Source organism: Dermacentor albipictus, chromosome 5 (genome assembly GCF_038994185.2).
Source record: "Dermacentor albipictus isolate Rhodes 1998 colony chromosome 5, USDA_Dalb.pri_finalv2, whole genome shotgun sequence".
Taxonomy (NCBI): Eukaryota; Metazoa; Arthropoda; class Arachnida; order Ixodida; family Ixodidae; genus Dermacentor; species Dermacentor albipictus.
The window spans coordinates 56,752,520-56,769,481 of NC_091825.1; the positions used below are offsets into that span (position 1 = coordinate 56,752,520).

Sequence of the window (16,962 nt, forward strand, 5' to 3'; positions counted from 1 at the left end):
ACGCTCTAACTGGTAGTCAGAAACGCCTCATTACATAGCACATTCTCTCTGAGGAGTCTGTCAGTAATGTTTTGCATACCTAGCTGGCCTGCTCTTGGGAAGTATCCATTACGGACGTGGTAAGTGGTGTTAGAGTGTTCACGTAGCCGTGTGTGCTATCCTTATCAAATATGAAATATGTTGGGCACTTACATTAATGAGTAACACTTTTTTTTGCGGTATGCTGCCAAGGTAATGGACAGTTTTAGCAGAGCGTCATTTACGGTCGACTCTGACGTATAATTATGCACACAGGCACAGCAGAAAAATGCATTGATTTCAAGTTTTTGTCGAAAGCATGCCTCTCGGAGACGTGAGCAATGTGCAGACAGCTGGGCTGCAGAACGACAAAGAAGCCACTTTGTTCAAATGACTATGCAGTGGAGCAGGGGCAGCATTCTATGTTTCCACTGCTGGAATGAGCACTGTGCGCCTGTGCACCAGCATTCCCACTGAATGGCTCTAAGCAGAGTGGACCAAATGTGGTCAGCTAAGACCCGCTAGCAATGAAAATAAAAGCTCAACACAGACCTGCGAAAGTATTAATGTGAGCAGTAATTTTTCACACATGCAGTACAGACTCCAAGAAAACAGACTGCAACATCATTTATTACTTAACATGATACAGCATGCACATATGATGGGCCCGTAGTGTCAAGGTATATCATTCTGCACATAACACGTAGTGCTTAAGCTCAAATAAGAGGGTATATAATTTATACAGCAGACGAGAACTACGGCGAAATAATCGCAGATATAGCGTAGATAACGAAAAAATACCGATGCCAGTCAAGGCATCCAAGATGAATTACAGATCAGAAACACTGCTGCAATGGTTGCAGGTGCCCGAACCATGCACAACACAGCTTTACATACGAAAACAATGATGCTAATGTGCCACGACAGATGTGCGCAAAGTAGTACTATTGCGAGCAATTGATCATTCACTACATAATAAATGAACTATAGTTCTAGCAACATGGTATTTGTTTAACATTAGCAAAAATTCCACACCACATGTGACACATGCATAAAGCACAGCCCAGAATGCATTGTGAAGTTGGCAAAAAGAGCTGCAACACTACAAGATCACTGGTACGATGCAAGAAACCTATGCAAGGCACAACCTTGCCACTTGCGAGCGCAACATGTCGGTGCTGCCACCCTTTGCTCTACCCAAGTTCTTCCACCGGCCACAAGGTGGCACTACAATTACTTCCCGTGGCACCGCAATTATTTTTCGTTGCATGCAATATCTACAGCTCCTGAAATAGGCATACCTCACTCCACCAGTTCCACTACCAGCCGTCAGGTGGCACTAGATGATGTCATCTGGTGTTTCTAAGATGCCTTTTGCAAAACAAGATGTCCTCTCACTTCACCAGTTCCATCACCAGCCACCAGGTGGCGATGAAAGATGTCCTCTGGCATTTCTCAGATGTCTTCTGCTACACGTGATGTCCTTTCACTCCACCAGTTCCATCACCAGCCACCAGATGGCACCGGATTATGCCCTCTAGTGTATCAAGACACCTTTGTTAGAAGTAAGTACGGCTGCATTAGTCATGCCTGCAACAAACAAATGCAGCCTGTGATGTCAACAGCTGCCGCAAATGCTGCCTGTTGCTACAGTAGTGAGAGGCAACAAGTAGCGATCCCTTTTGCACGCTTCATGAGAAACATTCGGGGTGGTGGCCATCGACACATGCCAACCTTGTGTTGCTGCAGCTGATTCTGTGAGTGTTGAAGAGAGAAGGCACTAAGTGGGAAATGTCTACCAAAACCTTTAGGCTCTGGACGTCATTCAACATGGCCATCAAGAGAAGGTTTGCGCAAGCTGATGCTCTGAGATGCCGATGCAATGGTGCAGGTCTGAACAGACACGTAGCTGGCATGTTGGTGCTGGGCAGTGTGAGCTACTCATTCTTTTCAGTGCTCTCACCACACCCATAACGTTCAAAGTCCATGATGTCAATGCGGCTTTCAGCAACCAAATGGCCAACCTTGATGGTGGGGTCAACAACATAGTCCTGGAACAGTAGCCGGCTTTCCTCCTCCTCCTCTTCCTCCATGGGTGGCTGCACAAAATTAGTTTATTTGCATGCTGGGTCACTTTCGCGATCATCAACAGCCGCAAGGACACTACAGTGGACACGCGATGAATTCAAGCTTGGGCAATCCATGACTCTAGTTCACCTCAGACAAGACTCAACCTTGGCCATCACATACATGTACCATGCAGTTGCGCACCCAAGTTACAAAATTGAATTTGTCAGAAAATATTTGCAGAGTTTAGGCATTTCTAAGCTGCACACCCTAAATTTGGAGCTGGAAAGAGCTATCCTCCTGTAAAAGTGCAATCCAGCTTGGCCATGCTGGGCCATACTCTGCATCAGTGAATAGAATCAAAATGCTCATGAACATCTGAAAAAGCTAACTAAATGATTTGTGATCACATTTCACAGTGTCATGTCGTTTCAGACACAACTTAAATTTATTTAAAAGTTCAACTTTTAGTTGAAATTATCACATTGTGTTCGATTCTATGAATACAAAGCACCGTCTTTTCACTTTGGCAATAAGCTTATAAAATGTTCTGATAATATTTCGGTTCCCTTAAAATCCCCAGATTACATTACAATCAACTACAGGTTTCTGCGGATGCCTGATTGGCACTGGCACTTACCCCACAGAGTCAATGTACAAGGATGTCTGAAATTTTGGATGCTGAAAACGTTCGCTGTCCGATTTTCCAGACTTTTTGCCACGACCGCAGGTGTGAAACAGCATTATTCGAAGCGACCACGGCCACCACTTTTTCAGTTATCTTGCAGCGCAGAATCAGTGCTCTCACACAGCAATCCACTGGCAGCCGTAGCAACCGTGGCAATGCAAGGCCTAAATGCTTCGACATTCGCTACAAAGCTTCCTACCGTTCGCTGCCGTGTTTTCCATTAAAAGGGTTTGCTGCTGTAAACAATGGCGCCGACTCTGCCTTTATCATCCTCGCCAATGGCTTAAAAACATGGGAAGTACAGCAAGGCCCTTCTTGCCCCTCCGTCTTATATTTCGGCCCACAATGACCACAGCCAATGGGTGCCATTGTGCTGTACAAACCGGTACAGTGACTCATTCATCCCTAGGACAAGCATGGACTGGAATTGCCTTCCCGCATCAATCGCACTCATCACCGACTCTACCAACTTCAAGACTGCTGTTCAGAATGCCTTTTGTTAATATTTTTTGTTAATACTTTTTGTTTGCATTTTTACTGCATTACTTTTGTTTTCGACTCTACTCCTTTCTGTAATACCTTCGGGCCTCAAAGTACGTGAAATAAATAAATAAATAAATAAATAAATAAATAAATAAATAAATAAATAAATAAATAAATAAATAAAAACTTATTCAACGGAAGGGTATTGGGGCATCCTCGCACCGGTCCCCGCATGGCCCCAATGCACTCAAACGAGACGAAGGGGAGAAGCGGGCGAGTGGTGCGCCATCTCTCGGGGCAGCGCCGTACATTGCGAGGAGGGGTTCTTCTGTGTTTGCCGCAAGATGGCTCTGCGTGTGCGCCAAGCGCAGAAGAAACGTAGTGGAAATGTACTTCGCTACTCATTTAACTGCGACTTCTGTAATTTACATGCTCATAATTACCGATATACACCGCATTCACTGGGCACTTTTGTCGCGGTTTGAACCATCGAACTCATGGCTGAGTGGTAGCGTCTCCATCTCACACTCCGGAAACCCTGGTTCGGTTCCCATCCAGCCCATCTTGCAAGTTGCTTTTATTATGAATTGCCTTCCGGGATTTTTTCGCTCATGGCCAACGCCGACGCCACCGCCTTTTCTGCGACACGAGCTCCTTAATGCTGTCGCGTTAATAGGTAAAGGGTCAAGCGTCGCATAATGCTGGTTCCCAAAATTCAGTTTCACCGCAATACAGCAATGTTATGCAGTCAAGTGTACACGTATTGCAGTGAAGCATACCAAAAGTGGAAAAGGGCCAGCGTCATCGGACACGGTATGCATTTCTTCAAGGGATCCTTGAACCATTGCTTGGGCTTGGTAGAAAAATACAGCCCGCGGTTAGCATACGCTGCTGTGAACATATCAGACAAGTTTTGCACTTGTGTGTGGCATGTGGAGCTTGCAAGTGGTGCGAAATCAATTTTCTCTAAAATGCTCTTTAAAAGCTTTCTCTAAATCATGAGCCTTCAAGAAACGATCCTCAGGCCTCGTGCTTGGCACTTATAAAGGGGTTTCAAGCCAGTGGCCTTTAATATCATCAAATACCAAATGTGAAACAGTCTTCCACTGCTATATGGCGAGATGTATTGCCACTGAGGTGTCTCAATGACCTCACAAGGGTACTTGTGGCACCACTGTCAATTTTGCATTACTGAACGTAATCGGCCCTGAAAAAGTGATCTAAATACATAGAAAGAAAATGTTTATTTCTGCAGAATGCTTTAAATGCTTACAGGATTACTCTAATATTTTAGTTAGGCCGCTATCACATTTACATTTTTTTTGCCAACTGGAACTGAATTTCTTTGAGCACTTGGCAACATTGAGGCTACTTGCTGAGAATTTTTTTTCAGTGGAGAACCAGCACTGTTTCTTTCTGTTCTTTTTTCAATGCATTGCTTAAGGTGCGCTAATGCAAATAGGCTGAGGACAAGGATGCACTCCTAAACCACTTGTGGAGCTTCAAGATTCTGATGGTGCTCTGCACAGTTCCATCGACTGAAAGACTATCCACTTCATGGGCACTCAAATCTGCCCGCAGTGGGGTGCACACTTTGTTTTTGAGTCAGTCGAGTATCGCTTTGAGGGTGTTCGAAAAGCCCAGGTGATACCAGTTCATAAAAGCTGTCGCCACAAGAGACATGAACAAGTTGGCCCACACACCTGTTCCTGCTCTTCTGACGCTGGTGTGCTGTCTTCTGCTGCTTGGCTGCCTTCTGGCTCCTTCTTCTCACCCGCTTCTTCCTTGGCCTTCTTCTCCCTCTCCTCTTGCTCCTTGATCCTCTTTTCCTCCTCCTTCTCGAACAGCAGGTAGTCGTCTAGCAGGCCAACTGACTTTGGGTTCAGTGCCACCACCTGCTGGCACAGGCGGCGCCCCAGCTCCTCCACCTCATCCTCGCTCAGCGGACTATCGCCAAGGTCCCGGTATGCCACCACGGCACCGTACCGACCTGCAAAGACCACAGGGACATTGGAATAGTCTAGAATGTTGTGATCAAGAGCAATTAGAGAAAAAAAAAATAATGATGCCCTTATTTTCACAGTTCATCATTTAGAATTGCCTTTAACAAAAACAACCAGCCTGTCTTTAAATAGCATATGCGTAAGAATGAAGCTTTTCCACACACATTTCTAAATACAAACATGCAAGCCCATGATAAACCCTTGGATTTTTGCAATGATGGCACATTCATGCGTTCTTAATGGCTGAAGACCATTAGGCCATCTTTTGACAGCAAAATGTTGCTGTGTCAAGAGACTTTAGTCCTTGTCATTACAGAAGTTTACTTCCTGAATGCTTCTTTATAAGAAACTCCTACTAACAGACTATAGTGCACGTAAGTCAACTATTGCTAATAGTACTTGAAAGTACTTTTCCAAGTATTAAAGCTTAGAACAGTGGGTTTCAAATGGCAATCCAGGGAGCTTTTGGGATAAGCAAACATTATATTGACACGCCCATAAATTGTTTATGTCTGCGACGAATGTTTTTCACTAGCCAGTCTTGGTCACAGTGTTATCGTTACGCGCAAGACGCATCTTTCTGTATCAGAAGTCCCTTGAATATTATTGCCGGTTGTATCTGTTGTCGTCATTGTCACCAAACCTTGTGCGATAAGAGTGCATGTGCGATGAGATTAGTGTTGTACCTTCTAGAATGCATGGTTACACTAGAACCTACACTGAGTCATGTACAAATAGCCAATGCAGTTGACCATGAGATCACATTTTGAATGATAAATGATCATGATCACCGCTATCCATGCTTCGAGTGTAACTTGTTTTTCTGAGCACAAGTTCGCCCAGTAAAGAGTTAGTTTCTTCACTCATAGTTCTTGCTATGGGTGGTTCTTCACCGTCACTACATGACAACATGACCTGTGAAGGGCTTGTGTGATCCACAAAGCCTCCATGTACTTTATGGCTCGTACTTACGGTTCCATCTCACTGCTTCAGAAAAAGTGCTTTTTGAAACTGAATACATATGAATCCTTGTTTGGTAATAACTGTCACTCAGGCAATTTTCAATGGCAATTAATTCGATGGCCTGCGAAGTTCTGAAACTCTATAAAACTCAAGAAGAGTTGTGTTGCTTCTACAAGGCAAACATGACGGCTGTTGAAATGTCTTAATAATCTGCCGCCAAGCACTTGTGGTGCACCCCTGTCATGAGGAACGACTCTGTGTCTCCAAATATTTAGCAAGAAATTTCGCCAATAAAAGCAGAACTCATGCGCTAGAACGCTGCCATCATTGCGCCAGGTCATGCGCACAACTGCTGCTTGCTTGCACGTGCACAGCATCAGGCTCACCGAAGCAGGGGTACTTCTTGGTTGCATTCTGGCTATTCTGCGGGTGGCAGTAACCAGCGAGCAGCGTGGTTCCCGCCTCGCCCCGCAGGCACAGGGCTCGTCGCACGGCCAGCTGCTCGCCAAGCTTGCCAACGGCTAACGCTCGAGCCTCCTCCACCGTGTGGCCATCCTTGATGCGCAGCTTCTCCAGCTCCTTGGTGCCCAGCCGCACCTGATCACGCAAGCAGACGACATGTTTTGTTCACACAACAGCGCACACAATGGCAGAGTTCGTTACACAGGTGCGCATGGCGCGGAAGAGAGACCAGCGCAAGCCATCAAAGGGTTTCTTCAGTTTTGGCATTCTCTAGTCAAGCAAATGTAAAAGGCCAACTACAATGAAAGTTAACTTTGGCTAAATTGGTGATGAGTAGCCTTACACTACTGAAGCAATCTTGGCAAAGATGCCAAGGCTGGTAACGGCCTAATTTTCTTAGGCCTTTAAAGCCTTTCAAAAGCACCTTAGCAGATGATGCGTACAACTGGTGCTTAGTGGGTACAACTCAAATCCTGGCACGTCATTTCCAGAATTTCCAGAGTGCCATGGGTGTCGTCTAATATCAAAGGTGATGCGGAGGAGCCATTCTGATTTTCAAGTTTATTGGTTCTGCAGCATATTGCCAACGGGTGGCAATGACAGCATTTTTTTCCCCCAGTTTTGGCATCAACAGTGTCTATTTCTTGGTGGCTTTTTGTGATGCATCCTCTCATACTTCAACCTTAAAATTTTGCATGGGGTCCACTCTATAATGCTTATTTCGTGGTCTAATGGTTCCTTGCACTTGGCCTCTAAGAGACGGCTTTACTTCAGGGTCAAGTCAAATTTTTCAAATCTAATACATGGTAAATGCATATATGCCTTTTTTACAGCTCCACTGAGATGATTTGGGTGAAACTGGTTGTATTCAAGGGATAAAGCTGAGTTCTACCAACTGCAGAAATAATTGAGATTTAGGGTCACACAAATTTAATGAATGTTGCCAAAAAATCAGTAAGTTTCGAGAAATGTGAAGCAATGTGTTTAAAAATCCATAAAGCTGTATGAAAACACAATATTACTGCAGTTCTGTAAGCTGCATCTGTTAAAGCAGCAAAAGTGGAGAAAGTTGATACGACTTTACAGATTATGTGAAATTATAATGACCTTAACGAGGGCTTCGCAAAGTCCTACCCACAATACAGTGGTACACTAACTTAGAGCAATGCGTAACATGTCAATTTTTTCTGCTTTAGAGGTCTCAAAAGTTGAGTTTACAGAATTGTGGTATTGTGAGACAGGTAACAGCGGTCTCATTTTTCTTTTATGTCTGAGTTAGAGCTTTAAGGTCAACTCCAGTGTTTTTTTAATTTTGCAATTTTCAACAAATTCTGTAAAAACAATTTGATGACAAAAATGAAAAAAAAAAAACCCCTTTCTACAGTCAATGGTGTTCAACATTGCTTTTTTGAATGCAACAAATTTGATTGGATTTGGTGTGGTGAATGCCAAACAAAATGATTTCTCTTTCCCATGTTACGGGACATGTCTCTCTCCACTGTTACAGGACAAAGCACGTGTTCCTTATTTACACACGTAAATGCGCCGGCTCCGCTGACAGTAGGAGCACCGAGACGCCTAACAAGTTTATTGGCAAGGCTTTCACAGTTCTGGAAAGACCCTCGCTCTTTTTGTTGGCTTTAAACATCGCCTCGACTTTCTTTACTCTAGCCTTACTAAAACACGGACAGGCTTTCTCCGCTTCTCGAGGCAAGGCGCCTGCACGCGCGCGAGCACGCGGCTTCATACACGAGACACTCATGGCGGGCGAAACGAGGGCTCAGATCGCCCCAGCAGCGTCAGAAACGGCTCTGAATGACTGTCAGCATGCTTGTTAGGTGCCTAGGTGCTCGTATCGGTGATGGCGCAGATGCGCCTGCATGATGAAGAAACGCGTACTATGTCCCGTGATTCCATTCTTGGTAGGCATTACCTCAATAGACTGCGTATGAATCATCGCACAACACGGCTGTGCTGCGGTGAAGCTGACCAACCAATTTCGAATTATCTGCCGACGGCCAATTTTGGGATCGAAATAACGAAAGTTTCAGCCCATAGAAATGTATGACCATTGGCCGGGTTCTTCAGTCGGGATCGAATTAACCGAATATCAAATTAACCGGAGTCCAATTAATGGACGTATACTGTACAAAAAAGTGAAAGAATTTCACAATTCAGTGTGTTGATACACTAACTCAATGCAAATCGCATCAACGTTGACATTCATTGTGAGGTGGGTTCGACCAGAAATTTTCTTTCCTCCGTGGTTCTTGCCATCCTTGTGCTCTTCTTGCTGATGTCTATGGCGACACAGGCTTCGCCACTGTTTCAGTTGAATGCTAATGCCACCTGTGCAGCTCTTGCTGTCCAGTGTTGAAAACTTGCAGCACTGCAGGGTTTCTCCAAATTAACCGATGTGTTAATTCCAACCAATTAACGAGAGTGTGGGGTCAATAAATAATGCATACATTTTCTGATACCAGAGGGCAAGTCCAAATCATCATATTTTCCTAATTAACCAGGGCGTAATTAACACGATTTTAATTTGACCATACTTTCCTGAGGCCACCATCAAGCTCTTTAATTGCACGTATAATGGCAGGCCATATAATAAGTACGGAGATAACCAGAGACCATTAGAGTTAAAGAATGGTTGCCAAGGGAAGGAAAGTGCTGCCGAGGACGACAGAAAATTAAATGGGTTGATGAAATTACAAAATCTGCAGGTGCAACTTCGAATCGGGCAACACAAGACTGGGGTAATTGAAGATTTTTTCCAGCAAAAATATGCTGGTGATGATGATGTACACTGCTGCGATGTGACCCAAGTGGTAAAAATTAATCCAGTCCCCTACTACGAAGTGCCTCATAATCAGGTCGTGGTTTTGGTCTGTAATACCCCAGAACCTTAAAATCATTTAATGACAATGATGGCAGCTAATGCAATAAGCACGTAGCCTGAAGATGAGCATCTGCTTTCTGCAGCATGCACTCGTGCCATCACTGATAGCACTGATGGCTTTCTGCAGACAGGATGGATGGTAATGTTGAATGCATGTTTATGTGTTGCTTTTAACATCCTAAGCTGTTCTGTATAAGAAACACCTTAGCATTCAAGGCCACCACATGTCCTCGTCTTCGGACTGAAATGAAGAATCACATTCATTAAAACTTCTTTCTGGGCGAGTTGGTGCATACTTGACATAAAAATTGTAACAGCGCAAACACATGCAACCACAAAGTACCAAGGACGAGACACAAGCGCTGTGTCTCGTCCTTGGTACTAAAAAAATGAAGAGTCACAGAACAGGTGATTACTTTTTTTCTTTCTTTAGAAGGAGCAGATTGTTACACAGCAGAACAACTTGGTGATCGTCAGCAAAGTTTTAAGTTGCATCTTTGCACTGGTCATCTCTCAAATAATAACGATCTGTCCATTTCCATACTGGACTCTACAGTACAATCTGCATGTCTACTGATGAGCACCTGCTCAAGTTCAAGAACAGAACTGATGACCCCATGCTTAGCGACGGGCACCACAGTTAGCCAAGCCAAGCCAGCAACTAACACTCACTTTCATGATGGAAGTTTCCAGGGAGGGCAGCTTCTTGGCGTGGCTGGTACATGACCGCACCAGCTGTTCCACAAACGCTTGGAACTCCGGGGTCCGAGCCACAAAGTCTGTCTCGCAGTTCACCTGCGTGCCACAAGTACAGGGCAAGTGAACGTTACACCAAGAGCGACAAAATTGGGGCATTTTTATTCGCTCTTTAAGCGCAATGAACAGGGTTGAGTTTTATGAGCACCCAAGCACAATGTTTCAAGATAACTACAAATTCAAATAAATTATGAGGCTTGTCCAAAAATAGCTCTAAACAAATGGAATATTTGATCCAAGGAATCGAATTCAAAAGCTGGCTTGCCTAAATTAAGAATGTTTAATGTAAACTACATTTCTACGTACATTTTATGGTGTGGCTGAGTCTCCCAAAAACATTAAGAAAAAAAATAATTTAAACCTGGCTTCCATCACTGATGGAATGATAACAACAGCGGACAGTACACTCCTGATAAGCGACTATACACCGCACTTTAGCCCAACTGGTTTAATCGAAAAGGAGAATTTTCGTGAGTGAATATCTAAACAATAAATGGTATTCGTAAATCACATAAGTTTCTCTAGCTTCCTGCAGCACCCTGCTGCAATACTACCACAGCAACATGAGCCTTCAATCCAGTAACTGAAAGGTGAATTCACAAATTTTAGTAAATTAGCAAACAAACTGCAAAGGCTACTTGTGCACACAGCACCTGCCGCACTGAACGGACGAGTGGAGAAAGCTTCCTCACATTGATAAAGCCCAATTTAAAGAAATTCTGTTTTCATTATAACAGATCAACCAATACTTAACACTAGCATGGTGCTCCTTGGCCATACCTGGCCCTTGCGCCATTAAACATCAAACATTCATTCATTCAACCAATACTTAGATATGTGTTGTAGTTCTCCATGCATACACCTCTCCTTACAATCCTTTCCCCGATAAGCTTCCCTCATAAAATTGTTATGTCAACATCTCACAATGTGCTCCTGCCTGAATTGATTGATTTCATGATGAGTTTCATTACACCACCGCTGCTGCAAAGCACGGCAGTAATAGAGCGCCTTAGCGGGCTGGAAGGCAACTATGGTAAGAAGCTTGCTCTGTTTGTATGATAAACCACACAACATGCAAGCTGTACAGTTACAGCTTACCTCAGCCATGGCTGCAAAGGGCCCATCCACATTGATGGCAACAAGGCCCTGCATGGTCTGGCGACCTTGCATCTGCGTCGCCTTTGCCCATCCGTACTTCTTGGCCTCCTCGGCGAGCCACTTCTCAGCCTGTGTCACCCGCAGGTGTGTTAACACTCATTTCATTGCATTCACAAAGATTTAAAGGTCACACGACACGAAATGGCAAGCAAACACAAGCATGCTTTTACAACACTAGCCATATTTGGCACTGTCTCACCATAGATATGCATTGGAAGTTAATTTTTACCTTCAATGAGCAGAAGCAATGTGCAGGATTTAGGATGGGATGAAAGTGCTGCAGGGGAGAAAGGTGCGCCATAGTGGGGAGAGGGGTAAGTGACAATATGGAGAGAGAAAGCATGGTGATGAATGGCACCAAAGAAAAAAAAAGATGAGAAAAAAAAAACGGGTCTATGTGAGGTTAACATTCCCCTTTCTGAGGTGCAGCTCCATAGCCAAGGCCACAGTTCTACGATTGTGTGATAGCCAATTATGCAGCATACACAGCGCTATTTCCCATATGTATAGTGATTCGTACACAGTCAGTTAAACAGAAGTTTGTCAATACAAATTGTTACAGCACATTCCAGAGGATGAAATGGTCTGGAAGTGTCAAATAGGGAGAAGTACAACAGCTCTGCAGTGCAAGCAAGACTATGTATTCTGTCAGTGGAATGTTCCGTGCACTCCGACATCTGGTGCGAGGGTGGTGGGCAAGGGCAGGTGCACCAAGTGACCGAAACATGCTGGTTGAAAAACAGGCATTTGAGACTTTTGTGCTCCACTTTTCACATGAAAGCAGCTCATAGTGCTTTTGGGGCTGCTCTTGGTGCAGTGGAACTACTACTTTTCTACCACCAGATGACAGCTGTCCTGCTCCTGTTCACCAACTGGAACACGCATGTTCTCTTGCGAGCACTCTTGATGTGCTTTTGAGGGCTCCTGCTCACCGAGCGAGTTGTGGGGACTAGTGTTGTCCCATAATCTCTGGCCGAAGCCTCTCATACTGTGAGCCGAGCTTTCGTAAGTAAGAAAATGACCTACCGTATTTACTCGCGTAATGTTTGCAGCCCCCGCATTGGCTATCAGAATTTAGATTTTCTGCTTCCTCAAGCAATCATCGCACCATTGAAAATTGCAGCAGCAACGCTCATCTGCTTGTTCTGAAATCAGCATTGGCACCGACTATGAACAGGTCGGGCCAGGGCGACTATTTTTTTCGTTGGTGACTCTAGATTCAGCTGATGTCCGCAAATAAAGGGCATTTGCAATTTCTGCTTGCATAGAACCTGTGCTCTTACAAAGATAAATGCTGTTTGAGAGTGATACTTTATTTGAGTTTATTGTGGCTGGCATGACAAACCCAACTTACAGACCCTTTATTTTTTTTTATTAGCATCTTGAACGTCCTATTAGAACATTTTTGCAGCAAAACTATCACATCTCCCAAATTCGTATCAACTTTCTGCAAAAATAAAGATGTGTGAACATCATGCCTGTAAATATGGTAAGTGAAGGATAGGTTTGGCAATGCCACTGTGAAATTGCTGTGCATGTTTCATGTCCCAACAGCTGGACAATTTAGCCTAGCAATAAAGAGAGGCTTCTTAATGTAAACTGGAGAGGTTTGCCCGGTGGGATGACCACCATGATACTCAAGCTGTGTTAGACGAGAAGAGATTAAAGTCAGAAAGCAAAAGCACACAAAAACACACGCAAATGGCACTATCCCACAAACTCGGAAATGTAGGCAGTGGCAAATGTGTGCATGCTGTAGGACAATATTCTAAAAAAGAATGAGCAGGAGATAGCTTTTCAAATGTAAGTACCAAGTTTTTCACAGGAAAAGTGCCACAGGATATCCCCCCCCGCTAATATAGGTTCATAAAATCACTGCAGTTTATTGCCTGCTCTTGTCACAAGGCAAGGTATGAAACACGCTCCTAATGTGCCTTGAATAACAGGTTTCAACATGCAAACGTTTGGCTGTAGTCGTGTGTTTGCAGGAGCTGCAGACGAACTGTAATGGTGCATTGCCTACAAGTGCCAACAGGAAGCTAACGGTACTTTTTACATATGTAAGCACGCAGCCTGCAGTGCTGCCTTGCTCGGCTTTTAACCTCTGTCTTATCAGCAGTGTGGGAAAAGCAGCACTTCTTTTTTAGCATTACCAGTTGTTGACATGCACTGTGGCCTGCGCTATCTTGCCAAAAGCTATCAGTGTGCTGTTACAGTGGGAATGACACACCTGGCGGTGACCTTCAAAACATCACTGCATTGCTCGGTAAACTGATAAAATGACTATTAACCTTTTAAGGACGAGACATACAAACATCTGAAGGAAATGTTTATTTTTCGTTTAATTTTATCTAAAGGAGGGAAAGAACACAGTGCATGCATCTGCAAACAACAAAGAACAGGCACATTGTTAAGAGTTTTGATGTCTGTGTTCTAGGCTCTTCGTAAGTGCATCACACTTACAGAGAACTTATCACACAAGGATAGTTTCCAAGCTTCACGTGTATTACGTTAATGGTGTGCGTGTGTATGTATGCATTTTTCATCTTGTGCCATTAAAAGAAGTGTAGTGAGGGCTGTGCTCACTTTCAATGTTACTTCCCTAGTTTATTTTATCTGCTGGCGTGACCATGTGATACATTCTGAATGGTAGACTCTGCATCTTTCTGGACAACAAAGCCTCTTTGCATCACCTTCTTGATGTCATTGTTGGTGGCCTCAAGTGCCTTCTTGCAATTGGTGAAGGTGTATCCAGTCTTCTTGCGGAGCTCCATGAGGGCCGTCTTCTCCACAGCCCGGAGCGAGGCGCATGTCTGCAGGCATCGTGTCAGCACCTGCGCAAACATGCTGTGCCCAGAACACCGCATGCCGTTCAAGGTCAAGCACCACAAAATCACTAGTGATGACAGCTTTCACTTCATTTAGTTCCTAAAACTGCAACTTAATGTGCCAGGATGGTCACCAACTCATTCACGATTATAGAATCAACGAACCAAGGGCTCAAGAATACAGTAAGATTCTTTTTACAGTGAAGCTGTATATGGCTAGTTTCGAGCGGATTGATGTCCATAGACCAAAAACCATGGGCCAATCCCGAAGATTGTGCAATACCGGGCCGAGCCGCGGTGGAGGTGAAGCAGGTTTCAAGCACTCCGCCAACTTGCAAAAGTAAGTTTAAAATCTTGGGTCCAAATACAACCTGTATCAGGTATTAAGCTGATAAGAACAGATACTACACTTTGACCTGTGTCGGTCATGTCTACGTTTGCTGTGCCCTCTCTTTGACGGTATTCCAAGCGTTGCATATGTCCTTTCCTTTTGCTCTTTCATGGTGGCATTCCTGTCGAAATGTCATGCGTGTCTAGTTTCCTCTGGCTCCTCAGGGAGGCGGTTTCATTGTCCATGCCAATGTATATAAAAATCACGGTAAATGAGTCCGTACCTATGTTCGAAATTCTGCGTCACCTCTGTCTCATATGGTAAACAGCTTCGCTGGTGATCCACCTTCGCAGAATGGAATGTCTCATGATTTTTACCTTTCCTTTATGTAACAAATGCCTTTTCTTTCCTTAAACTGTATCTGTCTTTCTCATAATGCACCCGGAAAGGATGTCCATGAAATGATGACAAGGTAACAAGACATTCTTTTTGTGTCATAGCAGTCTTTTTAAGGGCACCTTGTGTGTATATGTGCGTACACGTCTACATGTATAACTGAGCACTTGAACAGTACACTGGGATGTAAAGGTAACAATGTCAATGCAGTGCTGCTCAGTGTGAGAGGTGACGCTTGTGAATAGTGCCAGTCATATGGACGTGGCAGCCACAATCCGTTCACACAGTGTTCATTTCAGTATGTTGAACCATCACAGCTTCTGTGGCATTACTTTATCTTTTGAGTGCAGTGCTTTAGACAGAAGCGCGGATGTGCGTACCACAAAAATTCCAAGCTGCTTGGTTTGTCTAAACTTTGCTTAAACAGCAGAATGCAATGAAATTTTGATGAGAAAGGCAAGAATGACATCAGGCTGTTTGTGTCTGCCTCCTTCGTGATGTTCCCACTGCGCTCCACTGTTTTAATTTAGTCTACAGACACCAAACAGTTTAGAAGCAGCCTCTCTTGCAGTACTTTTACAGTTCAGTCTTTATGTCCCTTTCATCTAAGACAGCCTTGTGCCATGTTGGCACACTTCACGATGGTCTTGTTGCACCTGACGATTTCAACCAGAACATATGCATCATGAACACAGCATATATAGCAACCCCTCAAATTGGAATGCATGCAGCAACAAGGCAATGCTAATAGCACTATTACTGCACATAAAAATTGGCTGCTAAAATGTAGAATACTTTTCGGCTGGCATTATACTGTGCCAATGCAATGAAGGTTTCATGGCAACACTGCTACCTTTGGTGAAGATTGTGCTACATGGCGCAGTACCTGTGTGTGTGTGTGTGTGTATGTATGTATGTATGTATGTATGTATGTATGTATGTATGTATGTATGTATGTATGTATGTATGTATGTATGTATGTATGTATGTATGTATGTATGTATGTGTCAGGGTCGCGATTAAAGTGCTTCCACACTTCATGCACACCGCTGTATGCCCGGTCACCATAAAAGGGCAGGTAAATAAATGCACATATAAGGGTACATGTCCTTTACCACTAAGCAAGGGCGAAAGCGCATCTTGTGCATACAATGCGCCCACGATTTAAAGCGTAAGTGAAGAACGCATGTCGTAAGGGGATTAGAACTATGTTTATTAAAAGCTAAACTTCTTTTTTTTTCGCCGGCAACTCGCTGATCTCCCAACACAAATGAAGCGAGAGTGTGTCGATTCTTCAAACACTTCGCCGAATCTTCAATCACGGCGCAACAACAGTCAACGTTTTGGATTTCGTAGAGAATGTCCTGAGCTCTTTCGTTGCCCGGAGGCTACTCTGTTCCTTGCTTATGGATGCGGCTGGGTCTTCAGAGTAGCGAGAGCGAGCGGTTATCAGCACGCGAAAACTGAGCCAGCGCGCGCTTGACACCGACAAGTGTTTGTTGCTCAGACTGACTTCATACACTTGTTCCCGAACTTAGTCTACGCTGCAAAGCCTTCATGAAAGGTAGCACAGCGGAACGGAATGAAACGTGGTTCGCACATGCATCCCACGTCCGCTCACCTGCGTTTTTACTACCCTGCCAAGAATTCCGGGTTTTCAGCGCCGACGCCCTCGGGTGCACCACGAAGCGAAACGTTTCGATGTGGTCACAGGCGCGGCAAGGCCAGCGTGCAGGAGGAGTTCACAAGTAGGGGCAAAGTTAGTACACTATAGGCAAAGTAGTCAGCAGAACCAAACGCTCTAACGTTACACAGGCTACGCATTGCCAAGCGCATCGAAGTGATCACGATGGCGTTGGCATGACGCAAATAGCAATGCATGTGTAAAAAAAAAAAAGAAGTGTCTC

General features: G+C 44.2%; 1 protein-coding gene and 1 pseudogene across 1 annotated transcript; both read right to left on the minus strand.

The window, feature by feature from the left end:
* Positions 1-620: 620 nt before the first annotated feature.
* Positions 621-16,886, minus strand: mEFTs (elongation factor Ts, mitochondrial). The gene is made up of 7 exons (XM_065443384.2): positions 16,677-16,886; positions 14,194-14,347; positions 11,441-11,569; positions 10,259-10,381; positions 6,609-6,819; positions 4,960-5,246; positions 621-2,117 (listed from the first exon to the last, which is right to left on the minus strand). Exons 2-7 carry the CDS (start codon positions 14,344-14,346, stop codon positions 1,956-1,958), a joined length of 1,065 nt encoding a protein of 354 aa, XP_065299456.2. The 5' UTR covers position 14,347; positions 16,677-16,886; the 3' UTR covers positions 621-1,955.
* LOC135911216 (U2 spliceosomal RNA) lies at positions 14,578-14,757 on the minus strand (annotated as a pseudogene).
* Positions 16,887-16,962: the final 76 nt, after the last annotated feature.

Bases quoted from the DNA above. Each gene is read 5' to 3' on its own strand.
- mEFTs (XM_065443384.2), bottom strand. From the start codon at position 14,346: ATGTTTGCGCAGGTGCTGACACGATGCCTGCAGACATGCGCCTCGCTC. The intron at 6,820-10,258 runs GTGAGTGTTAGT...TTGCGTGATCAG, and splicing joins TGGAAACTTCCATCATGAAA to GTGCGGCTGGGCACCAAGGA. The intron at 2,118-4,959 runs GTGTGTGGGCCA...AATTTTGTGCAG, and splicing joins CGTCAGAAGAGCAGGAACAG to CCACCCATGGAGGAAGAGGA.